Source organism: Lingula anatina, chromosome 7 (assembly GCF_051362555.1).
Source record: "Lingula anatina isolate TDL-2025a chromosome 7, LinAna3.0, whole genome shotgun sequence".
Lineage (NCBI taxonomy): Eukaryota > Metazoa > Brachiopoda > Lingulata > Lingulida > Lingulidae > Lingula > Lingula anatina.
The window spans coordinates 22,653,088-22,678,606 of record NC_141773.1 but is presented as its reverse complement, the minus strand read 5'-3'; the positions used below and the strand labels follow the sequence as shown (position 1 = coordinate 22,678,606).

The 25,519-nt window shown below is 35.7% G+C and overlaps 5 protein-coding genes across 7 annotated transcripts in view; 2 read left to right on the top strand and 3 right to left on the bottom strand.

Annotated features, from left to right (window-relative positions):
* Positions 1 to 6,763, bottom strand: part of LOC106150591 (uncharacterized) — a 40,573-nt gene extending 33,810 nt beyond the window's left edge. For both annotated transcript variants that reach the window (XM_013523473.2, XM_013523475.2), the window contains exon 1: positions 6,567 to 6,763. The gene's annotated coding sequence lies outside the window, so the exon portion shown is untranslated. The remainder of the gene's footprint in view (positions 1 to 6,566) is intronic.
* A 1,176-nt stretch (positions 6,764 to 7,939) lies between these two features.
* LOC106150592 (origin recognition complex subunit 4) lies at positions 7,940 to 14,592 on the bottom strand. Its single transcript, XM_013523476.2, has 7 exons — positions 14,515 to 14,592; positions 14,265 to 14,415; positions 13,718 to 13,808; positions 13,192 to 13,267; positions 12,031 to 12,575; positions 11,551 to 11,659; positions 7,940 to 8,645 (listed from the first exon to the last, which is right to left on the bottom strand). The coding sequence occupies exons 2-7, from the start codon at positions 14,396 to 14,398 to the stop codon at positions 8,299 to 8,301; spliced, it is 1,302 nt and encodes a 433-aa protein (XP_013378930.2). The 5' UTR covers positions 14,399 to 14,415; positions 14,515 to 14,592; the 3' UTR covers positions 7,940 to 8,298.
* LOC106172578 (uncharacterized) lies at positions 9,322 to 11,216 on the top strand. The gene is made up of 4 exons (XM_087016932.1): positions 9,322 to 9,742; positions 10,183 to 10,351; positions 10,478 to 10,664; positions 10,952 to 11,216. The coding sequence occupies exons 1-4, from the start codon at positions 9,596 to 9,598 to the stop codon at positions 11,106 to 11,108; spliced, it is 660 nt and encodes a 219-aa protein (XP_086873058.1). The 5' UTR covers positions 9,322 to 9,595; the 3' UTR covers positions 11,109 to 11,216.
* Positions 14,593 to 14,693: 101 nt separating the features above from the next.
* Positions 14,694 to 24,966, top strand: LOC106150593 (uncharacterized). Of its 2 annotated transcripts, none has more exons than XM_087016917.1 (13): positions 14,694 to 14,851; positions 15,777 to 15,929; positions 16,254 to 16,366; positions 16,945 to 17,078; positions 17,420 to 17,476; positions 17,785 to 17,879; positions 18,541 to 18,824; positions 19,126 to 19,458; positions 20,246 to 21,603; positions 21,877 to 22,015; positions 22,291 to 22,480; positions 22,859 to 22,963; positions 23,361 to 24,966. In XM_087016917.1, the coding sequence occupies exons 1-13, from the start codon at positions 14,823 to 14,825 to the stop codon at positions 23,758 to 23,760; spliced, it is 3,390 nt and encodes a 1,129-aa protein (XP_086873043.1). In that variant the 5' UTR covers positions 14,694 to 14,822; the 3' UTR covers positions 23,761 to 24,966. The 2 variants fall into 2 exon arrangements, with proteins under 2 accessions (XP_086873043.1, XP_086873042.1); XM_087016916.1 differs by having other exon boundaries at positions 19,126 to 19,485.
* Positions 24,758 to 25,519, bottom strand: part of LOC106150594 (PTB domain-containing engulfment adapter protein 1) — a 28,137-nt gene continuing 27,375 nt past the window's right edge. The window contains exon 12 of the mRNA XM_087016925.1: positions 24,758 to 24,898. Within this exon, the coding sequence (XP_086873051.1) occupies positions 24,842 to 24,898 (57 nt within the window). The 3' untranslated portion in view covers positions 24,758 to 24,841. The remainder of the gene's footprint in view (positions 24,899 to 25,519) is intronic.

Genomic DNA, 25,519 nt, shown 5'->3' with positions numbered 1-25,519 from the left:
CTTGTAGTACTTAGAAATCAAACAAAGATAACAAAAGACACATCAGTTACTAATAAAGGCTTCCTCTTCTCTGTAATCAATGTTTCCACCATAGTCTGAGTGTTTCTTTGAAATAGATCAATATCTCAAAGCAGCCTGGTTTAACTCTGATGTTTTAACCAAACTAGTTGGAAAAAGTATACATTAAGGGATCATTAGCTGTGGTTGGAGTAATTTGGAACAAGCCAAAATGTGGAAGATTCCTCTTTCAGCCACCAAGGCCAACCCTCAAATATTGTAGGTCAAGTTCATTTAGATAGTTACACTTATTTATAAAGACAAAAGTGTGTGTGTGTTTGTGTGTGTGTGCAAGAGAGAGAGAGAGAGAGAGAAAGTGAAGGAAAAGACGCATGCAAATAACAAATATTGATTCTAAAGCAACAGGAAGATGTCGCAGCGCTCTCCCATTTCAAGTGTATTTGGTGAAGAAGGATGTGCTGCCATACATCTGTTGAGACTCTATCATCTAAATACACACACAACATAACATTTCACAGTCTACTGGACATCACTTTCCTAGAGATCTGGCCAGGAAAAGGCTCAGGAAGGCCTAACTGTCCAGCCAAGTGGAAATCCTCCTGAGCTCAGCCAATCGATACACATGTTGCTGTCTTCAAAAACACTGAAATGGTGAGAACGCCGGCAGTTGGTAATTCAACAAGATTTGCATTCTTACAAAGGCAAACAATGAGTTAAATATTTGTTAGGATAACAAACTTGTGATAGCACACATGTAAGTGAAGTTTGAAACAAAAAAATCAATTTTTTTTTTTACAAATATTATCCCAACTTGTTTCTAAAACTGCTACCTCTTTGAAAATACAACCATAAACCTGTAAGCAAAACTACCCTGGGTAAATTGATTTTGTAGCATTTAATGCCTCAGCCTAAACATCTGCTTTCTTAGAAATATAAAATATAAATGAATTGTGTCATAACAGACATTTTAAATTCCCATATTTTTGGTGAACATGATAACCATATACATCTATTTCTCTTCCAGAAGCATTTCAGCATTTCTGCAGGGAATTTTTTGTTATATAAATATGCCAGTTCAAGATAAGTTTTCATACTTATGTAACTATTTTTTGTATCTCAAGGAACAATCTAAATACTAGTAACTCAGCCCATTGTAACTGCTTTTTCATCCATTCCCAATATTTTAATTAACCAGGCTCAAAATGCTATGTAGATAACTTACTTTCAGAAGCCAATATAAAATATTTCAGTATTTAGCAATTCAATCATGGATATGGTCCACAAATTAGTCACTTGGTGTAAACAAAATTATAGCTGTACATCCCTTCAAGATGATGATTGCCTTTGCCTCAACATAACAACAAAAAAGACATCCAACATGTTGAATTAGACATATTTGCCCAATTCCAGTCCAAAAATCAATCTTAACCTAATAGTGAGATAAGCTAATGGCATATTTAACATGGCTTGATTCTTAGGCTGCCATGGAAAGGAAAGCTGGAGATGCCACTTGAAGAATACTACATTATGTTTAAATGCAAAAGCAGCTTTAAAATGTTTTTATTGCCATCTATTAGAGATATGGCAACACGCTAGATGGAAGCATTCACATTATTGTGTAGGGTCTTTTCTGCGTTTCAGAAACCTTGTTATCCTCTCTTCTTCAATGCTTTTAGTTTATCAACATTTCTCTTAAATTTTAATTAAATTAACTGTGTGAAAGAAATATTGTAAGAAAGGCCTTTATTCAAACATTTTAGAAAGTAAACTGAAGGTACTGCAAATAAATATCTCTAAGTCTTTCTTATATTATCCAAAAAATGTTATATTAAAAAAAAAGTTTAACATGTACATAACAAATTCATAAAACACCAATGCCATATATAAGGAGTGCTGAAAAGGGGGAAACTTCAAATTTGTAGAAATCTTTAGGATGCAAATGGTACACAGGATAAAGGCTTAAAAATATTTTTTAAACAAATTCCATTCACATAATTCTTAAATTACCATCCAAATCAACGTAACCTTTTAATATTTTGTACAGTTTTCAGAAAAATACATATATATGGGAACATTGTATCTCTTGCTACAACTTTTCAAACATCTAAAATTCCTCATACCAAATGCTACTTTAGAGTGGCAATCAATGTAGCAGTAATCTCTCATAATCTCATCTAGCACTTTGGCAGTCTGCTTTCAATCAGAACAGTGAGGAAAAAAGGTGAATCTTGGCAGTTCCTGGGTTTAACCAACTTCTGAATTGATCAAATATTTAAAATAAAAAGCTTCCACAGGGAATTTAAAACTGCATTGCACAGTCCTTTAAATAACATTAAAACACTGGAGTCCAAATCAAAACATTTTTTGCCCCCCCCCCTCCAAAAAAAAAAAAAAAAAAAAAAAAAAAAAAAATCAATATTGACTGAATGTGAAGTCTACCAATTAAAGTAACATTGATGACACTAATGTTATGCATTTTACAAGGGTTTGAACTGTGGTTCTCATCAAAGACAATCACATCTTTTTACACTTGAACTTGATCAATTTATACATCTACTAGTACAGATTATCTTAATTACACACAATTATTTCTACCATGCTAAACCATTATAAAATTGAATTTTCACTTGCAATGGGGAAATCACAAGGTTAATTAGAAAAAACCTGACAAGCACTTACACTATGGCTTATGCCATACCTGATGGTAATGATGGTGGTGTTCCCTATAATATATCAGGTACAACAGTTCTAAGTCTTAGTCAAGACATTATGGAGGTTCATACTGTCTTTCAGGCCATTCCTTATACCTGACTGACAGCTAACAGGTATTTCTCTGAATCATGCAAAAGGCAGTTCTATATATACACTTCCTAAATGGGTATTCCCCAAGACCCAGGTCACCTACTCCCAGCTACAGAATGAAATTTAAAGGTCATTCATCTAGTTTTCTAAAATCTCAAAATAGCCAATTCTCAAAAAAAAAAAAAAAAAAAAAAAAAAAAAAAAAAAAAAAAAAAAAAAAGCATTAAGTTTGTGATCCTGCACCATTCCTTTAGGGCAGCTCTGTTCCTTAAGGTATTTCCATACTGCATGTATAGAGGGAGCCACTGCAGCATCAAGCTCTCCTGCACTGGAGGACAATATAAGCATGCACTTCCTCTAGTCACCAGCTTTTATTTACCATGTGCTGTGTTGTTTTGAAATTATAAATCCCTAAAGATGAGTAATATTCCACCCAGAAAGGCTGGCAAGTTCATTTCACATATATCAAAAAGTGAATTTCACGAACCCCCTCCCTAAATAGAACCCCCTCCCAAGAATCCCTGGATCCCCCCTGTCTTTCATTATATTCTCAATTATGAAATATTCAGCAACTAAATATAGTGAGAAATACCATGAATGCTACTTTGAGGGCTATAGAGTTGAAGTGATGTATATTTGGGGCTTGAACTGAGGTGACATTACATTTTTCGGCATTTTTTGCCTTTTTTTGATAATTTCAATTGACTATATTTCAATATTTAGCCTGATGACCTACTATTTTTTTAACATCATGTCATGAAGTACTCATAGGAGAGTGTTTTTGCTCATTTTCATGAAAATTAAATTCAGGGATTGGGTACAATGACCAATTTTGTGTAAAATTGTTGGTTTCCAAACTGGCCACCAGGTGGCGTAGAAACATGATGAGGTCAGTTCTAAAAATAGAAACAACAATAAATGTATGAAAAAATGTAAAAATATTCTCTTTTCTCTTCATTAAAATCTTAACAGGTGTAATTATCCCCCTCAGGAGTGATATACTGGGCCTGAAAACTTATTTATATAGAGGCGCTGCGATATCCAATTCTAGCATTTTAGTCCATATTTCAGTTGGCTGTGGTGAGGAAACTAAACCGGTGACCATATCAAAAAAAATCATTTTTATTACCAGTTTCACCTGTACTTCATTGGTGCAAAGTTTGGAGACAATTAAATTAGAAAATCTAAAAGTATGGAAATACCTTAATACCACAAAATAGTTGATGGTTTTTTGTACACGACTAGTAAGGAAAAATCTGCCCAATTTGACAACAGGACATAATAATAATAATACAATCTGTTGCCTGTCAAGTATTTGATATATAAGAACTTGATAATGATCAGATTTCAATAATGAGAGAGAAACAACTCTGGTATAAACATTTTGCTACTGCTACTCCCAACCCACCCAAGGGCCAAGGATGATGATGATGATGAGATCACTGTGTTGGTAACAGTTTTGTCTAAGCTCCAGCAGTGTTAGGCATGGGAGACTATCTCAACCACAAACATCATTGAAATTTATTATTTTTTTAAATATTTTTTTAATTTCATTTTTAAGCCCCCCCCCCCCTCAATTTCATTCAGCAAGAGACACTGCACAGTTGAATCAATCTACACAGAATGGGTAGAAGCCCTAAGCTGCTCGCGGATGGACCTCTGAAATTTATATTAACTGCCTGGTTAGATGTTATACTGCTGACACTGAATCTTCCTTGTTCCTGCATGTACATTGGCTGTGTGCATTTTTTTTAGAATTGGTGAGGATACTAGAGTATCAAAAATAATTTTTTTTTACCAACACTGGTAACTACTACTTTTTACTTTATTTATTATCTAGGAAGGTATATCAATAATAATCAAGGAAAAATTAAGAATGCCATTAACTTCAATATAATGATTCTATGCATAAAACAGGCCCTGACACATTCAATTCCAGGCTTTGTGCATCCATTATACAGATACATAACACCGTTTCCCCTGCAGGAATTCTGTTTCAAACACGGAAGCTGATTTCTAAAAACTCATAATGCCAACATATCATCTGTCCTTAAAGGCAACAAGTGGGGATCGTATTGCTCTAAATTATTTCTATGCCACTTGCGACTGCAGGTCTTCAGTGTTAAAATATGTAATCAATTTTTTGGTATTTTGTGGTTCTTTTAACTATGGCTTTTAAACACTGCCTACTTTTTTTTTCAAATTGCCTTCTCCAGTGTTCTTACAAGTAACGGTGTTCTTGGACAAGTATCTGGCACAGAGTTTCTACTTGTCTTAAAAGTCACAGTGATGCACAATGACTTCAAACAGTGGCGTGACATGCTGGCATGCCTCGTCACTGATGAAACGTCAACCAGCAGCACCTAAGGCTATGCTAAAAACAGCTCAGCTTTTACCTGGAAAGTAGAGATTGTATTACTTCTTTTAGACCTGAAAATAGATATTGTATTGCTGTAAGTATTAATGCAACAATGTGACCAGTGATCTCAAGAAAAGCTAATGTTTCATCTATACATTTATAACATAAAAATTACTAAACAGTTAACTATTAAACCAGTGCTGTGGAAGTGACAGACATCTTCTTTCTGACAATATGTACATGCTGGAATGTTTGAAAAGTGGCAAAAATGACAGTTTAATATGATTCAACAGATCAAAGCGACATTTCAGAAGGTGAAAATAAAAGCTTAAAAAAAGCTTATAACCTACTGTTGCCATGGTAAAGTAACAATGGAATATAAACTAAAGCTTTTAAACATGTGCTGTCCAAGCCAACCCAAATGTGAAATATAGTGATGTCAATTCAAAACATCTATGGAAGATTATTGCTCATCTATGAGTCTGATGTTCTAGCATTCTGTTCTCAGTTATGTAATGAATCCAAATTATCCATAACAGGCTAATGGTCTCCATGCTTTTTTTGTAATCACCTGGTATTACACGCCAATAAACAGATGCAGTGCAATGCTCATTAGCATATCGATCAACTTCTGAAATTTACATAAAGCTGTCTTGATGACAAAATATCTCTATTAGCCTTAAAAAATATTGATAAGTCTTTACCTCAAAATCTGAAGTACATTTCTATCAGTGTAGTTTAAAATTCAATTAATAACACACTCCCTACTCCCTTCTAAGGCTGTATTCTATCTGGAATAAGGCTAAATGAGAATATAGCATGTGTACAATTAATCTAAAGCTGAACAAGTCATACTAAAGAGGCCGGCTTGGCTGATTGCTATATCAATACAATATAATTCATTTCCAATTGAGAAACATGAAAATTGCTGCTGCTGTTTGGGTTAACTTAAAACAAAGCCAAGGATTATGATCAAGATTACATATGCAAGACAATGCGACTTTTGAGGCATAAAAAAATAGTATTGTCGCTCATGGTGTCCTGTTAACGTCTTGTCAGTGGATCACTTGGTGGTGTGAAGACACTGCCATAAGGAGTTTTTGCGACCCTCAAGAAAAATGTAGCCGGAACAGTCCCAACTCAATGATTTTCTCAACCACAAAAACATTACGGTACAGAATGAAAAAGGAAATAAAATCTTTGAAGACAACAAGTATATTTTACGTTAATGATTCCAGTAAACAATGGTAATTCATCTATATAATCAAACTTGGCGTTATCTCGGACGCCCATGTACGACTTCCTTCAGGACACTGACTTTGGTTCGGTTTCCATTCATTGAAAATGACTGCCCCGGCGATCGAGGCTGGAAAATGTGCAAAATTACCTGGAATTCCTCAGTGCTTCAAGCTAACAACTCGCTCTATTGCTTGCAAATAACCAAGTTAATTGCCTGAGATCTTCAGCTATTGTGCTTTCTTCAATTTTCAGTGAAATTATATGACTGAGTTCATTGCTTTCACGATCTCAGCTGACATGAATCACTAAACATGGCAGACTAAACCTGGCGTGACGTCATATACTTTTTCCCAGAATTCCATTCAGGGATTCACCTTCCGGGGCCAAATAATTCCCTTTTTCGGATAAGAAATATAATCAAATGCGGGAATCGCACATAACATTGTATTACGCAAAAGAAAATCGTTTTTTTTTTTGTTTACGCACGCAAAGGAGCATGCATCACGCACCCATCAATGCAGACCTTACATGACAATAAACAATGTATACCTAGACTTCTACAGGGGTTCATTTACAGATCTTTACAGAAGAATGTCTGCAAAAAATGAAATGATACAAATAAATACAATGTTATGTCAAGATTTCCAGTAATGAATATTCCTCTTTTTTCGTGGAAATCACCTGTGATTTTGCACTTATTGACAAAGCCAGGAGGTTAAAATGACCGTGAGGATTGGGGGCGGAGGGGGGGGGCGGCGTGCGAGTAGACACCTTTGTATAATTTAAGTTGTATATATTTGTGTTAATTTTTTCACACTGTATCAAAGTAAAAATCGATACCATCATATAATCAATCATTATCCCTTTTATTTGAATTTTTTTCAAACTAAATAAAAAATTATGAACCAGATTTGCTTAGTCGTAGTCTACATTTTGTCAAAGTAAGAGATCACAAATTTCACAATCAAAATAAACTCACTTGCATGGATTCTATTCTTTTTACAAAAGAAAGCTGCTGTTTGTTATTAATGAACATAACAAAACATGCACTGAAACTATTTAAAGTGGAACAAACCTGTTGATAAATTTAACAAAACAGTTTTGAAAAATTGTTGTAATGGTGATCACGTATGCTAGCACATTGTGATGGAAAACTGACATTGAATGTGTTAGAGCAGATAATCCAAATCTCCTCTATCACATTCAAACATCCTTATTTCAAAGAAACTGATATGAGTCGACTGAGGGATCAAATAAATAGAAAGGCACTTTTGGTTCATATCATAGCCGTCAATAAACCTTTAGAGTTTGGAAAATAACTCATGGCTTTTTAATTACATCTTGACTCATTTGAACAAAAAAAAAAAACAAAAAAAAAAAAAAAAAAAAAATTGCAAATTTTCCTATAGTGTCAACTGAAGTGTCTAAATATGTCAAAAACTTATTTTTCAATTTCCTTTTCTAAGAATTAATTTTTCCCCCATCTCATTTTTTGTGAAAAATTATAAAAAAATCAGAAAGTAATCTATTTATTCATTTATTTATTTTGGAAGAACTTTTTGGAGATATCCACAAATTAAACAAATGTTGATGAATACGTTGCATATCAGAAAAGGTAATATTATCAATGAACTTGGTTCTAATTAAACAGGCATAATTTATTCAAGTCAGTATATTTACTCCCTTCAGGCCCGAGGAGGTCAATGAAAAAAATTTTGGGATGATTATTTTCGTAAGCCATCCAGGTAATTTTGGCAGCAACATTAACCAGCCTGAATTCCACACCTTCAATTCCACACTCAGGACTGAATATGTAAAGAACATCAAGAGTTTCTCTGCAGTAATCTCTTCCCACTCAGCACCCTGAAAACCATCCTATTTCAACCTAACACTGCTGTTTGTGCCCACTGCTTTATTTCAGTGGGACATCCAGGGTATCTCTGTAGAGCCTCTGACAACTGCGCGGGCTCCACCAGAAGAGACATGAGCCTGTACTCCTTCTGCGTCTTACTTCCTACCCCATCCAGGGGGCGGACAAGTTCTAAAGCCACCAAGTGCTCAAAGGCCTTCATGACGACCTGTCTGTCGAACATCTGCATGGACGAGCGCCTCTCTGCATATTTTCTGTATTCGTTGTAGAGCATTTCAAAGTTGAAAGGTTCACCGTCGTAGATTTCCATCAGGTGTTTCATGGCTATTATGAGACATAGTTCAAGAATGGATATGCCTAAAAAAGAGACAAGAACAGTGCATTATCTAAATGAAATCTAAGTCTTTTCTTTGTGATCTAAAAAAAAAAAATAGTGGCAACAAGGACATAGGCTAAAAAGAGTAAAAACTAGTGGAAAGTTTTCAAAAAAAAAAAAAAAAATCAATAATAATAGCAAACAACTACTAATCATGCTCTTATACCTACTAAAATATTGAGTAACAAAGAACTGAAAGGATGAAAGAAAATTGGACATAAACATCCAATGATAAAGTACATTAACTATAAACTGTTTCCTGGTACAAGTAACACATATCAGTGTGGGAAAAGTAACCAGAAACATTGCCAAGCTGAAAGTTTGTATAAACTACGCAAATATAGAAAGGGATCAAGACGAACGAGTTATCTTCATTACTGGTACTGGATATCATCATATTCAACACCTGGGATTGGCTGTATGTGTGTATATCATATAAAACAGGGCCTGCTGGGTGATGGGGATGGTACGACTAGTACTCAAACAGAGTCAACCCAAGATATATGACGAGTGGTCAATTATACCATGTGACACTACTTTGATAAAAGAAGACAGCCCTGACCTTGCATTATCCACACTCAGCATTTTCCTATTGGGGTGGAGGCAAGGAGCATGCTGGGGAGCGGGGGGACAAATGTTGGACTTCCTGAGCCTTCTTTATCCCAATATATTCTAAGTCAGACAATCTTGAACTTGATGCAAAGACTGCATTAATACTCTTACAATTAAGTTTCACTGACCAATTTTATAGTAATCACTAACTCCTAATCCAGACGGAAAATCTTATCACAGGCAAATAAACATGATATCAAACATGGACATCACTCAACAACAGAGAGGGAATCCTTCTAGATCCAAGTCATAACATCCTATAAAGGCAAAACTTCAGCAAACAAGCTGGCATTAAGGACATCCTCATCATAAGAGAACTATGAAGCTGTTGGTCCTGGGAATCTTTTTGCTCCTGATCAAAGTTAGTGTGGGCAACCCGGTGTGTAACAACACTGGTGATGGGAAGCCAACAGAGACACCAAAAACTGCACAGCTGGAGGAAGAACTGGACCAGCTAAAGAAAGATGTAAGTATGCATGAATTGTATCAATAACCAATTTTAACAATAACAGTCAAAACCAGGGTGAAGATATTTTAGTTGACTGCTGCTCAGGGGTTAATACTCATCTAGGGGCATATCCAGAAATAATAAAAATTAATTTCAAAGTCCTTCAATGTAATAATTCAAATTGTACTTTTTCTATAAATACTGACAAATTATAGAATGAAAACTAGGATAAATCAATAATACACTAATATTCCTGGACATACAGCCCCGTAATGTTACTTACATTTAGTGTCTTTCCTTTAGGCAAATAATAAAATTCTTAAAAAATATGCTTAAATGACAATGTCTTTATTAGACAAAGTAAACTATTTGGTCAATTAGGCAAAATGCCCATGATTGTGTGAGAGACAAAGACTTTAAAATGCATTCATATTAATAAACATGTACATGATTCTTAGGTGGAGGCCTGCCAAGATGCTAACTACCACCTGACCCAGGAGAAGTCCACCTTCTCTGGTCAGTTAACTCAGTTAGGGCAGGAACTCCAGCTGATGAAGACAGCAATGGAGGCTTATCTCTCCGAGTTCTCCACAATGAAACAGGAAGTCAAAAACCTCACTGATATTAGTAAGTGATTTCAACTTCATATGCATTACTCAACTGAGTCGAGCCCAAATTTAAGATCATCTTTCAGATATATTCCTAACTTGGGTTCTCTGACCAAAAACAAATATTTCTGGGTTCTTTTCCAAGCTGCTGACATTCCCTATTTCTACTACTACCGAGACATCCTTGCTCAAGCGTCATGCGCAGCCCTCAATGCCAGGGGTGGCTGGGTGTACGCTGTCCGCAGGGTCTGCAGTGATAAGGCTCCTCCCTGCTCAGCTGTGTGTGCCAACAGAGCACTTTCTAATCAGGATAACCAAGTGAAGGCTAATGGGTAGGAACAGTCTCAGGATTTAATTTCAGTTTAACTTCATCAAATATATACGAGTCTGATATATATAATATGCATATATATTTTGAAGGAGAATATTTCTTCCTTTAAATTACTGAGACACATTCCATTTAAAAAAAAATTCTAAATGTAAAAGATAATTTGCTTGAACAATATTGTAAATGATAACCATATGTCCCAAAGGTTTTTTACGTGAAAGTTACACAGGTTATACACAAATATTATTCTAGAATCATATCCACAATTAAAGAAATAAATATCTGTTGCAGACTGGAGTGTTTTAATGCCCTTCACGTGTACAGTGCCCAGCGCCTGTCTCCAAACCCCAGCATGGACACCGACACCCTGGGGCTGAAGACCCATCGTTACGACTCATGTGGAGGTCGATACTGTGGGCCGAACTACTGCTGCTGCCGATCAAAGTGAATTCTTTAAACTAGGATGATGACCTACCATCAACATAGCTAAAGACATATCAATGTACTGTTTCATTATGTAGCAATAAATATGGTTTTAAAACTATTCAAATTGCTACTGCTGTATGTGTAGTCTTATGGCTCCATGTATTTCAAATACATAATTATTCTTTATGACAGCAATGCTAAGTTAACTTCTTCAAAGTGAATTAATTTCACTGCACACAATTTTTAACTTGTGGAAGAAAATTGTGTTAACATTTGTTAAAGCCTTCAGAAATCAAAATTGCAATAAATGAAGAGATGCTACTGACATAGCGAATTGACAATAGGAGAAACTTCGATTTGCTTACCTGTTTAGCACATGCTCAACAAATAACAAGGAACAAAAGTGATATTTCATATCCAATATACTGTTTGCAAAAATCAAAATAATAATAATTATAGCTTACCATGAAGAATATTAGACTTGGAATCTTGTGTGAGTAAACGACAGGAGTCGATGAAATCACTGGCCTCCAGGTTCGGGTGAGAGCTGCTCAGACGGCAAACTGGGACAGTCTGGAACCAATAACCAAATTTTTAGAGAGCTGGTCAAGTCCATGACAACAAAGTTGATGCTGTATTTAGAAGATGATGTTCTCCCCCCCCCCCCTTTCCCCACTGTATTCCCCTCTGTAGTCCCCAAGAAAAGTGATGACAATATGTTGCAGTCTGAGAATACATATTACACACTTGACATGGGTGTGAAAGGGGAGTGCAACTGAGCATCACTTTCCCAAAGTTTTTAGGAAAACAATTTTTTTTTCAATGAATACATGTACAAGTACATTGAACCTGATGGTGGGCTAGTGCCTTTTTAACTCCTATTTTTGGATGATGAAAATAATAAATAAATACACAAATTGTTTTAAAACAGCTAAAGAACTAACCATAAGGGATTTCAGGGTCCTGATGTCTTTGTTGGTTTCAAACTGTCTTTTTAACACGTCCAGCAAAGAGGCTTCCTTGACAAGTGATTCAACATTCTTGTTCCAAGTTTGCACAAAATTCAAATCTCCAAAATCCACTGGCAAACATAAAGATAGTTTAAAGACCCTTAAATACTCCTCAAATGTCAGCTTATTAAAGATATATATCTGGCGATGAGAAAATCTGGACTTAACACGCTTCTCCAAAAGTTCAATCACATCTAGGCGACACGTTAAGCCGATGACGCAGATTGGAGCCTGGGCGGACTGTGCTATGTCAAACAGATTGTATAACAGAGTTTGATTGCGATGATGTGCAAACAAGTCAAATTCGTCCAGAATGAAGATGATGGGTTTGCTCTGCTGACCTCCGCTCTTCAGGGCCTGCAACAAGAACTGTAAGTTTTCAGCAAACGAGCCGAAAACTTTGTCTCCCACTGTGTTTTCCAGATGCAGCTGCCTGGTGATTTCTTTCAGTGCTATTCTGTCGTCTATTTGAAGGTAACCTGAAAGAATGATCAGTCTGTCAGTCAAAGAATCTGATGGAAAATGATTTCACAAAAATTTTTTTTCAAAGATTACAATTGTAATTGACAGCAAGGAAACCACTAGTATGTGATTTCTTTAACACACATTACATTATATTATATGATATTGTGGTACCATTTTTCACCAGAAACAGGGCAAAGTAATATTGGGTTAATTAAAGCCTGATGTTCCCATGTAAGCAAAAGAAGCCTGCAATACTGAACAATTTATACCTGGCATTTATGGATCTGCTCAATCCTGAACAGATCTTCCCTCCTTGGGGAGTATACAGCCCAAGTTGTGGCACAGTGTAAAAGCATTTATAATTGCCAACACTAAAATGACCAAGACATTACACTGCTTCACCCTTTATATGCTGATACATTGGGAATGAATCTGTGGAATTGGGTTGGCAACAAGAACAATATCTGGCGACATCAGTGTTGACTGAAGAAAATGTCAGATTGTTTCTTTATGATATAAAAATAGTTTGTGACAAAAGATCAATCACTACCAACTACCACTGAGAATAACACCCCCTCCACTAGAGGACAGCACTCTACAGGATGAGCTACCTGTTCTTTGAGCACTTACCATTTAAAGTCACCTGCATACAGTTTTCCTTCACATCTTTCTGCTGATTGATCTCCTCTAACACACTGCTGAGAACCTTCAAATACAAACAGAACACTTCTATGTGAACACATTAACTCAGACATTTTTCTCTCTGTTTATAAATTAGCAATTTAGACCATTCTTTTGTTTACTTTAGCTTTATTATGCAATGGGCTTTTTATTTGAATTGTAAAACTTTTTTTTTTTGTCTCAAACTAACCTTGTGCTTGTTCCATCAATTGTGAATAATCATGCTTGATTTCAATGTAACTCAAACCACAAAAACCCAAACACATGCATTTTCTTTGTGCTTCAGGCTTTATAAAATTATCATTAATTTCCTAATACTGATTATCTGGTGCCTTTATTTATATTGGTTTGTAACAGATTAATGCATAAAAGAAATTAAGTGGACTGCAGAAATTGGCAAATATTTGGTATACTTCTAACAAATTACAAATTTATAAATATCTTTAAATTTAAACTTATCTTCACAAATACCAACCATGGATTTCCCTGCTCCGCGGGGTCCTATAATCAGAACTGAGTTGCTCTCTCCCAGAGAGGCCGTCCTCTTGACCAAGTCTAACAGCACACTGGACAAGATAAAATAGTAATATTTTTCATGAAATTGTCTAAAACAATATGTTTCAAAAATTAATCTTAAATCAAAATTTTTGACGAAGTGAAACAAATCAAAAACCTGTTGAGGTGATTACCAAATCCAGACAAATAGTCTTACATGCTCAGTAAAATCAAAATTGTAATGTTTATGTAAAATCATGAAGGGGCAGAGCAAATACAAGTACATTGACTCACTAGGTTGAACATAAAATATCAAGTCTTTTAAGTAATATGCAGCATATGCTGACATCAGATATTTTGGCCAAAATGAAGAAAGACTTCATTTTTCTCACATATTTCTCTCCAAATGTATCACACATTACACAGTTGAATTGTCAAAATTGAATAAGAGTGCTAGAGTCAGAATTGTTGGGTCCCCCCCCCCATTCCCCATATCCAATCCCCACCACCACTCCCTGAAGTTTTACCCCCTCTCCTGCTCTAGCCCAATGATCTCAATAGGTAGGTCATGACCATATACACGTCTTCTCAGCAACTGCTGTACTTCTTCTGTGCTGTTAGCAGATTGTTTGGAGGCAGCCTTAGGTTTCCTTTTACTCATCTTGTTTCAATTATTGACTGAAATAAGAAGCACATTGAGTGAACACAAAAATTCACATTTTCTTGACTTGTTAATGTAAAGCCGCTCAATTTCACTTCATTTAATCGGAAACTTACAATGACAACTTTTTTTCAAGTTTCACGCCATGGACGGCCTTCAATTGACCTTCAGGAACCACTCATCTATATTTTCGATTAATACTAAAAATGTACATCATATATGTAATGATATAAATTGCATATAAAAATATCAATAAAAATAAAATAAGATATTTTGTAGAATTCAATTAGTTTTTTATTAAAAATAATATGAATTTTTTCAATCAGATAAGATCGAAATTAAATAGTACTGCTTCTTGAGCTCTACGTCACATGAAAGGGAGATGGCGGCAACTTTTTCTGAAGTCATGAATTGACAGTGTCCAATGATTTCGTTCTTTCAAAGACTTAAAAGGTAACAGTATGTTGTCGACGGGTATTATTTAAAAACCGTTGAGCGACTATCATAGGCATACTCAGATATGATCTGATGGGTTTGTTGATAATCGCAGTTGAGCCAGATAAATTTGCAGGCCTTTTTTTTTTTAATTTTCGATAAAATTCACATTTACTTTTTTTATCTGTTCACCGTTCTCTTCTAACGAAACATACAGCAATTATTTTATCTAACAAGTATGTCTTTAGTCGAGCTAATTTTTCATCATGTCAGTTAATTCAACGTTTTTAATGCACCTCATTGACTAATGAGTACTGGTACAACTAATTATAGATTAGCCCATTTTTAAGAGTTATAGTAAGTTAGTTAGTACACAACTAATATTAAGAGTTGTATGTGATCATGTCACTTATATGGCTTGGATGTAGTGACCTGGTAAATACAGTGCTTTTTTCTCCTGCAACTCCCTTGCCCAAATCAGCTATCCACTTGCCCAACATGATTCACAGGCACGCTGCATGAGATTGGTTTTCAGTTGCCTGGGCCAATGGGCCACCTTTAATGTCGAGCCCTGAAATAGTCAGAAAGTTCTCATTTATGATAGATCCAGATATTTGATTTACCCCCCAGGGTAGGTTTGAGAATGTCGTCATACATATGGGACAGCTTGCGTGCTCCTTCATCTCTGTTCTCAAACCCCATGGGGGGGAGGGGGCGAGAGGACTAACAAGTCATCATCAAGACTGAGGTAATTACCTGTTCACATTCACCTGAACAGGTAATCCACTTGTGACCAAGTCTGTCAGAGTGAACAGACAAAACAGTCAACAGGTAAATCAAATATCTGGATCTATCATAAATGAAAACTTTCTGACTATCAAAACTGAAATCCAATGAAACTATTTTCACATTTGAGCCCTAAAATCATCATCATGTATCTTAGGTCAGTAGGTGAGATGACAGTTGGTGAGGGCCAAGGGCCTGTTAGAAAGCGCCCTCGTCTGTCCTTAAAGTTAAAGAACAAATCAGAGCAGAAGACAGAAGAAGTTGACCAGCAAAAATGTGAGTCTCCCCAGACAGGAGATGGTGCTCCAAGGTAGGTGGAATTGTTAGTTTGTAAAGGAATAATCCTTCAGCATTTCTATATTAATAATTTTTTTTATGTTATCAGTTATAGTCCTTGTAATCATCATCAAACTCTCCTTTTTCATGTAAATTTGCTATATTATATATTGTCTTTATGTTTTTGCACTGAACTGAAACATAATCTCCGACTCGTATAATGTCACATCAAATGACATACGACACCTGTTTTCACGCAGAAATCATAAACGTACAACATGCACATTCACACTCGTTTACATTATTCCAGCACTTATAAAAATTTTGTTTTGATTTCTTATTATATTGTATCTTGTAGTAAAGTCCAAGAAGAAGAGGAGAGTGAGCTGCCACCTCTTGAGACAGAGGCTACAGAGCGGAGAGAGCTTGAGGTGAAGGAGGTGCCTAAAGTAGCTGGCTTGGAAAATCTGGGTAATCACAGCACATATTATGTTATTAATGGAAGTATTAATTTTATGTATTAGTCATGTGTGTGTGTGCATAGGCCTGCATGTGTTGAAGCACTTTGATATCAATATCAAGGGCAGATCAAGAGCAATTTTTGACAGTTTTCCAAATTATCTTTCTTGATCCATCCTCCATTTTTTACCGTCTTCTGATAGAAAAATTTAGATGCCCGTCAATGTAAACTTGAAAATCTGACTGCCTTCTGGAAGACCCAGAAGGTGGCCTCGATTCACCCCTGAATGGCATATGCCAATATATTTTGAAGAGGTTGTCAATGTTTAAGCAATTTGTTTTCACCTAATTTTACTTTGTTTGTTGTATTACAACATAAGCAGTGGGGTCTCTCATTTTGAGTAATGTTGGAATCCTTTGTGTTTAAATAATAATAATAATGATAACACTAAAAAATAAAATAATAATAAAAATAATGATAATAAAGGTAGATACATGGGCATATTTTCCTTCACCATCAGTTCACTAATTAATACAAACATAAATCTTAAACTCTAAGTCTGATTCTTGAAGTTTGGTGTCCTTCTTAGGTAATACTTGTTTCCTGAACAGTGTGCTTCAAGTGTTGAGGTACACACCAGGATTCTCCCAGCAGTTGTCTATTCTGTACAAGGAACTGAGTGTTATAGAGAGAAAACTGGCAGCCGAGGCTAAAACTGGAGAGGTATGGTCCTATGTACTGGTGCTACTTGAATCCAGTATGGGATTTTCATTTAATTTTTTTTTTTTTTTTTTTTTTTTTTTTTTTTTTTTTTTTTTTTGGGGGGGGGGGGGGTGCACTTTATATGTATGCCTGATTATGTATAGTATAATTTGTTAATTTTTGTCAATTGGGAATTTAGGCATTTCTGCATTTGAAATGTGTGTGTGTGTTTATCTGTTATCAGTAGTATCTGCTGAGACAGGAAATACAAGTTTTTTTGTAGACAGAGATACAGGCATTGTATAGTTGGGGGAAGGGGGTTCTCTTATTCTCTTCAGGTCACTTCCTTTTTCATGTTTCAGGGAGACAGTTCATCTGGTGATCTCTTGCCATGGAAGCTGGTGAGAACTCTACACAAGGTATATTTCACATATCATTAGTGCATGATTGTGTTTATCTTGTGTAAATTACCCAATTACATTTCATTTGCTTATTATATATTATACAAATGTTCCTTTTATATTCTCAGATGTTAGAATAATTTGGAAATACCTGTTAGTAAATAAAGTGGTATGACATACTTTCATCACACAACATTTTGCATCATAAATAGAATATACATACATGTATACATAGGATTAAATTGTAGATCATTACGTAGAATGTGCCATTCAAAAATTGTGAAGTATACATATATGATATATGATATATCACTGTGCCCTTCCAGCTGTTTAACAGAATGGACCGTCTAGAAGAGAAATGTGTGAACCCAGGTACTGAGCTCCTGTTTACAAGACCTGAGAGATTGCTGGATATTGTCAGGTAAGACAGCTAGGATATTGTTTATGTGTTTAATAATAATAATAATAATATTTATTTCTTATATAGCGCATTCCATTTTTTACATTTCAATGCACTTTACAAATAATTAAAAAGTCTAAAAATAACAATACTAAAATACTTTAACATCTACTGATAAAATTAATTAATTATAGAAAGCAGAGAAAATTTATTGATATAACTTTAAAATACTACTAAAATTAACCCAAGCTCACTCTTAATAAATGATAAACAACTAAAAGGTTTAAAGGAACACTAACCATAAAATTCTTTAAAAAGATGAGTTTTAAGACAGGCTTTAAAAGTATTATAGTCACTTTCAGCTCTGATACTAAAAGGCAATTTGATAAAATTATTAGATAAAATGTGTGTGCGTGTGTTTGCATGTTGTGGGTGGCAGGTGTGTATGCAATTTCTTTCTTTTTTCTTTCAAATTTGTCACCATGAAAAATTGACACAAAGGTACTTCAGATCTAAAGATAATTTTCTGTAATAATTTTGATTTGCTTAGATACATTTTAATGAGAAGACGTAACAAAAATGAAGTCTAAAATATTTATATCTAATATTATGTCTAATATATATATCTATATACATATTCTTATTTTATTGATTATTATTGTGTTGTTTTATTCTTGGTCAGAGACCTGAATCCCATGTTTGAGGGCAACCTCCAACATGATGCACATGAAGTTCTCAGGTGCATGCTGGCCTATATAGAGGACGCCACTGCAGAGGTCAACAAGTACAAGGTCAAGGCCGTGCCAAGTATTGAGCCAGTGCCTGATTCCAAGCAGCCAACTTTAATGAAGTTTTTCCAGAAAAATTCTGTGAAGAAGAATCTAATATCAGTAGATGAATTAGGGTCAAAAGGTCATGACCTTGCTGGTTCAAGGTCAGATCAGAAACCTGCTAATGGTACTCAAGGTAATGGATTGTCGATGTATCACACAGTTTACCTAGCATAGATTTTTACTCTTAGTTTTGTAATTTATATGCATGTCTGTTTGACAGCTTTGCTGCCTTGTTTGTTGGTCTTTGTAGAAATCAACCTGATTGACTTGGATGCTGTGATACCAAGTCTTCTTTCAGTTAGGAGTGTCATCTTGTATTTACAATATTGCAGCTTGGTTAAATCTGTTTTTACAGGTGTTTTGTAAGATTAATTACATAATGCTGACAAAAACTTAGATAATAGAAAATTAATCTGGTGTTTTTATCAATTCAGAATCTAGCCCAGTTAGGAAAGTAGAAGAGTTAAAAGTCCCCCACACGCCCAAACACTCATCTCCCAGTATAAAGATCTACACTGCAGAGGACATCATAGAACACGTCAGTGGTGGTAAAAACCTCACCTCCAAGTTCACCTCTGTCAACAATGAAGTGACCCCAGTGAAACAGACAGAGGAGGAGGATGGCACTAAGGTGACAGGTGTGGACACCAAGATGTCACCCTCACCCAGGAGTAGGAAGAGACTGTGTCTGGAGGATGCAGTGGAAGAGATCACTGGGGTTCGTCCCAGTCAGGTCTGGAATGGACATGATACGAAGCAGGAGAAAGGTGGGGGACCTCTGTTGAACTGTTCAGGCGTGATATTTTTCTGATTTTAATTGGAAGTTTGACATCGCTTTTTTGTTAATTTTAATTTTTTTATTTTATTATTATTACTTTATTATTATTATTATTATTTTGACGTCAGCAACCCCCAGACCCCTCTCATGAGCCCCACTCCCCACCAATACATTTCTTTCTTCCTTTTGCTTAACGCACAAAGCGGTGTCTGTTGTTGCTCATAAGAAGTTGATGATTTAAGATTTTCTAACACCTTGCATTGTTCTGATAGCTTACTCACAATTTCAACTTTTTCCAAACTTTTGAATCAACATTTTAAAAGATTACTAAAATTATTGGTTTATGCTTTCTTAATGTAATGAGTAATTACTGTAAATCACTCAATTACTGTGGTGGATTATTCTCTTAAAAAAAGGTGGTGTAACAGATTCTGGATAAATGTCTCCAATTTTTTAAAGAAAAAACAAAAACAGCACATTAAGTTAATACTTCTTCACTTCACATAATTAGATATATATATGTATATGAGTGGTGAATTTTTTTACATACTCTTGTAACCAGGTATGTATTTGAGGACAAAAATCAAGTTTTGGACTTGATCCTGTCAAATACCATGGAAAGTAACAATACTTTCAGGTTATTTTATGACCAGAAGCTGCCCTTGGCTTGTTCAATATTGAACAATAGTGAATAAGATGAATGGTTTTCAAATGTTTCTTTGTTGAGCAGATCTGTGGAATGGTTCTGAAATTCATAGTTATTGTCTTTTCTGCAGGAAATGGTGATGCAAACGTCAATGGAAATGATGGCAGCATGGGTCCAGGCAGTCAGAGACCTGTCCTGAAAAAAGATGGGACTGGGGCAATAGTGGGGAGGAAAAGAGGACGACCCAGGAAGGGCAAAAGTGATTCTTGTCTTGACCATGACGTTGAGAAGAATGTGCCTTTGAAAGGACAGTCTAAGAAAAAGAAGCACTCTAAATCTGTATCTCAGGAAGTTCTGTCGAAAAGTTTCAGTGGAGAAAATGGACTTGGTTTTGAGGAACCCATGCCAAAACCTTTGAAGCCAAACTCGGATTCTAAACAGCCAAGCATTACTGCCATGTTTGCCAAAAAGAGGTTGGGGATGCGGGGAGCAGTCATTAAGAGGGAACCCAGTCCGCTTGCAGGAGGCGGAGAGCCTAACAACAGCCCCCTGACTCCAACCAAACAAAATGGCAGGTCTCACCATTTCCAAGAAAACATTGACATTGTGGAGGACAGGAAATTGAACAGCGCGGCCTTTGTTAGACTTACTGCTACACCAGACCCACTGAGCTCTAAAAACACCTGTCAAGCCGGGATTAAAAATTACCCCAAACAAAAGGCTAAAGACAATAAGCTTCTCTCAGGGGCCTATGTTAAGATTGAGCGGAGTCCGTTTTTGGAATCTCCGAAGAAAAATACTCAACAGAAGGCAGGAGAGACATCGTCGAGTTGGAATTGCTCAGACAGGGATAGTGAGATGATCTCTCAGTATGCAAAATCTCATGTACAAGATGCCAAACTCAGTCCAGGCAGCCCTCAGGTTAAACTTAACAGACATGCTATAGATAATTACTGCTCCCCAAAGAAAGAAAACAAAAACCTGAGCACTGTGTGTGAAAGTGGTACTGGGACAAAACAAGACAGTGTTAACAAGATTAAAATAGATCTCTTTGGTGCTCTTAATGGGAAGTCAGGGAATGACAGTAATCATTTGTCCAACATTTCTGAAGTTGACCAAAAAGGTGTAGAGACTAAAGATGCTCAAAAAATGAAATCCAATATGACTATTAAACAGTCTTTTGAAAAAATGGGCGTCAGTATCAGTTCCAAATATCAGTCTGGCAATTTGTCTCTCTCATCCAAACATGGTGATAAATCAAACCAAACTTCGGAATTACCATCTGAGAGCGGCAGGCGCAAGGACGTGGATCTTGAAATTGTCAAAGTTGTGAATGGCGACCGAGTCGGGAATAAAGATGACACGGATCCAGAAGACAAGATGGACGCCCACCAGCCAGACACGTACATGGCGTCCCCGGCCAAGTCGCCGAAATCTCACAGAAGAAAGACTAACGAGCTGGACTGTTTGGTTCAGGATTTGTTTCAGGTGAGAGATTTTATGGATAGAAGTGTACTTCAGGGATGAGCTCGGTGTCCGTTTTATCTCACAGATAATGATAATAGTTGAAAGAAAAAATTTGATTGAGTTGTTTCAGTTGGCAATAAATTTGAAAGCCATTCCATGAGAATATGAGAACATTTTCATTGGGTAATGAGGCTATCCACATGAATAGCCTCTATTCAGAAGATATACTTACATGTTATTGAAATGATTCAGCATTAGGTCATGTGATAGCAATGTTGTGCATTCATGTTCCAGGGCAGCATGGCCCTGAGGACGCGGTGTTTGGAGTGTGAGGGGTTCACGCAGAGGAAGGAGGACTTTCAGGACATTGGGGTCCCAGTGAAGAAAGAGAAAGTCAAGAAAGAAGAGGGGGACACTGATGATGAGACAGATGGTGAGAGCTTCACTTTTTTTTTTTAGTTGCTGTTTTCCAAATGCAAACTTTTGTCGTCTTACTTGGGGGAGTATGTAATTTTGAAAGAAAACATTTGTAAGTCAGTGCTTATGTTATTCATGTAAAAATGGAAAATTTACAAAATTTCCATTGATACTAGTTAGTGGGAAATTACACAGTGTCAAGTGACAGTACTTTTAGACCAGTGTTTAATTTACCACTGAGTGGAGTTCCTTAAAAATGTTCACTTTTCTCCATCCCATTCCTTATTTTAGACGAGTCCTGTAATCCTGGCAGTGTAAGTTGGTTGATGGAGGCTTTCTCAGAGATAGAACGTCTGCAGGATGATAATAAATATTTCTGCGATCAGTGCCACAGATACGTGGAAGCTGAGAGGTCCACCCAGTATGTCAGGCTGCCACAGATACTGATGCTTCATCTCAAGAGATTTGAGGCGAACTCAGGGTAAGAATTAAGTATTAATGAAAAAATAAGGTGTATATTTTTATTGGTCTATTTGTTGATTCAGTCAAGCAAAGAATGGTAGATGGAGTGAGTTCTGACATTTCCTCTATATCCCATAGACTTCATCAGGAAAATGAAGTAATGTTAAATGACAGTTAGACAGTTTTGTTTTTCACAATACGCATCAATATAATATAAATGCATTTCAATTTCAATATCACAAGAAGGCCAAGGATACATATTATATATACTTTAGTTCAATAATTATGATATATGCATCTTTCCTTTATTGCAGGTAACTTGAAGGTAAACTTTGACAAGGATACATTTTATACACAGGTTAATGATAGTTATTTATATGTGTCTGTCTGGTTGCAGGTTATTTGGCGGTATCTCCAAGGTGAATGATTTCGTGGCCACGCCTCTGGTTTTACCCTGCTTCAGTAACAGGTGCAAACAGCCTTGTCGTAAACACAGTCATGAGTGAGTATATTCTAGGAGAAAATGTCCCTTATTAGCTTAGTAGTTAGATCAGACAGTAATTAAGTTTTTGAACACAAGCTAGTATTTTCCTACCATTGTTAACTTGTGTCGTTTGTAAGATTGTTTTCAATAAAGGTATATTCTAATGATATAAAGATCTTTAAAAATTTTCAGGTTCAGATATTTTACTCCTCAAAATGAAGAGAGAAAATATATTAGGCATTATTTGTTCAAGAGAATTGCAATTAAAATCAGTTTGTCCAGGAATGGAAGGTCAAAAAGAAATATAAATATAGCTGCAAAAAAGAGTTTTTGGGTGTTGGTAATTTGACAGAATGATTTGAGATAAGAGTTACAATGAATGTATTTCATTCGATTCATTTTCACTTCACTCCAGATTTGAGTTGTATGCAGTTGTCATGCACAGCGGTATTTCCATCTCCTCGGGTCACTACACTGCCTACGTCAAAGCCCCCCCTGTTCACAAGATGAAGGACCCCTCCAAAAAGACAGACGCCAAATCTGCAGAGCGACAACGCCCTATTTCTGAGAGAATTAAACGGAAAGGAGAAGAAACTGCAGGGAAAGCAAACTCCTGTAATATCTACACCCAGAATGAAGTAGACATCCCAGACTATTCTGGGAATTGGTTTGAGTGTGATGATGAAAGGATTTGTCTTAAAAGCGAAGAAGACATGCAGAGCTTGTTGAATAAACAAGTCAGTATCTGCGAGACGCCATACTTATTGTTTTACAAAATGACTCCCGTCCCCTACGAAAGAGTGGTCCTTGTATAGCGTGTAGTGAGACAACATTAGTTGTTTGGTTCAAAACCTCAGTGAAGTATTTGTTAGAATATTCTGAAAGGAAAATATATTTTTATTAGGTTATTGGAATGTTCTTTTCTGAACAGTGGGTTTTATTTGATAGCAAAAGAACATTCTATGCAGATAATGTTTTACATGATCTGGATCTTTTATTAGTTTTTCAGACATAGATACAAGTTCTACTTAATGTCGTGAGTTTTTTGTATGACTAATTATGGCATCTTCTGGGTTTTTTGTTGTTGAAGAGACTTGTGTGAAATTATGAATAATACCAGAACTTTTTACTGTGCCGGGCTGGGTTGTGGTAAATTTCGTCTTTTGTTGGTCAGTTCCTCATTTTGTGAGCTTAGGGTAAACAGATCTTCGTCTATGAAAAGGTTAGATCTTTAAAAAACAAAACATTTACAAAGCTTGGAAGATCTGTAATTTTAACTAATCAAGGTGGATATGCTAATCTTGACATTAGATAACATATATTAAAGTAATACCTAGACTGTGTCAAGACCAAACCATTGTGCTATTAAGAAATCTCAGTACATTAGAATGTAGTGGTTTCTTCTTGAAGAACAAGTATTTTATTCTGTTGTAGACTTCAGTTATTATTATTGACTTACAAATGAAAATGAGGATTTAAAGGCATCTCAGTTTCAATGTTCAGATGTTTGATAGCGAAAAAAAGAAAGTAAATGATCTCAGTGCAGTTCTAACAATTATCTCACAGTTGGAACATAGTACTGCATGTTTGATTGAAACAATGGTTTGAAAATGAGATTTAGTACTTGATATTATCCAATGTCTTCTGTAGTTAATGTAAGGAACAGTACTTAAGTTAAAGATTGAGACATCAACACTATAACTTCAGCATTGAAACTAAAATTCGACTAGAGAAAGTGCATTGAAGTTGTCAAAGGAATTTTGTTTCAGAACTTGTGTCCAAGTTAACTGTTTATTTCCAGTATTGTAAAGTATTGACTGATAAGTAAGTTTGTCTGTAACAGTGGCCTTTTTTTTTTTAAGGTACATGTGTATATACAGTGTTAACAACTTGACTTCAACTTTCAAATTTCCCTGGAGTAATTTCACTCCACGGCCACTGAAGTTTCCCACGCTGAAAATAAAAAAATAAAAATAAAAAACTTTGAATATATGGATCAGTAAATTATGTTTTAAATGTTATGATATTGTTTTTTAAGTGTTATGCAAAAAGAAAAAATCATACTAAGCATACTTGCAGGTAACAAAAGTTAAAGCGATAGAAAAAGACTTGTGTTTCAACTTTCCATGCAGGTCAGTTTTATAACCAAGATGGTTTTGTAAATAAGAGAAAACGGTCAATAATGGCATACAAAAGTCATATCTGAATGTCCAACTTGTAAACAACGCTGGCGGGTTATTTTGAAGCCACTTGATGCATTTTCATGACTTAAAACAAATCCTCTTGCATTCAAACAAGATACATTATGAACCTGAAATGAAGCAGTTCTCTGCCCCCCCCCCCCCGATCCCCAGTTTACCGAAAACTTCTACATGCTCCATGTTTTACAAAATAATTTCATAGCACAAAACAACAATGTCACTATATATTTTGATATAAACATTTAATCTCGTAAATTGCTCCAAGAAATTTTTTTTAAACTGTTTAAGTTTCTGATAATGACAAAATATTAACTGTGTGTGCTTGGGGTCACATCTGTCGTGTCATCAATACAGTAATTTTTACTTCATGAAT

Bases quoted from the DNA above. Each gene is read 5' to 3' on its own strand.
- LOC106150592 (XM_013523476.2), bottom strand. From the start codon at position 14,398: ATGAGTAAAAGGAAACCTAAGGCTGCCTCCAAACAATCTGCTAACAGC. The intron at 13,809-14,264 runs GTAAAACTTCAG...TATCTTGTCCAG, and splicing joins GGGCTAGAGCAGGAGAGGGG to TGTGCTGTTAGACTTGGTCA. The intron at 13,268-13,717 runs GTTGGTATTTGT...TTGTATTTGAAG, and splicing joins GCGGAGCAGGGAAATCCATG to GTTCTCAGCAGTGTGTTAGA.
- LOC106172578 (XM_087016932.1), top strand. From the start codon at position 9,596: ATGAAGCTGTTGGTCCTGGGAATCTTTTTGCTCCTGATCAAAGTTAGT. The intron at 9,743-10,182 runs GTAAGTATGCAT...CATGATTCTTAG, and splicing joins TGGACCAGCTAAAGAAAGAT to GTGGAGGCCTGCCAAGATGC. The intron at 10,352-10,477 runs GTAAGTGATTTC...TTCTTTTCCAAG, and splicing joins CAAAAACCTCACTGATATTA to CTGCTGACATTCCCTATTTC.
- LOC106150593 (XM_087016916.1), top strand. From the start codon at position 14,823: ATGATTTCGTTCTTTCAAAGACTTAAAAG. The intron at 19,486-20,245 runs GCGTGATATTTT...TCTTTTCTGCAG, and splicing joins ACCTCTGTTGAACTGTTCAG to GAAATGGTGATGCAAACGTC. The intron at 22,016-22,290 runs GTGAGAGCTTCA...TCCTTATTTTAG, and splicing joins CACTGATGATGAGACAGATG to ACGAGTCCTGTAATCCTGGC.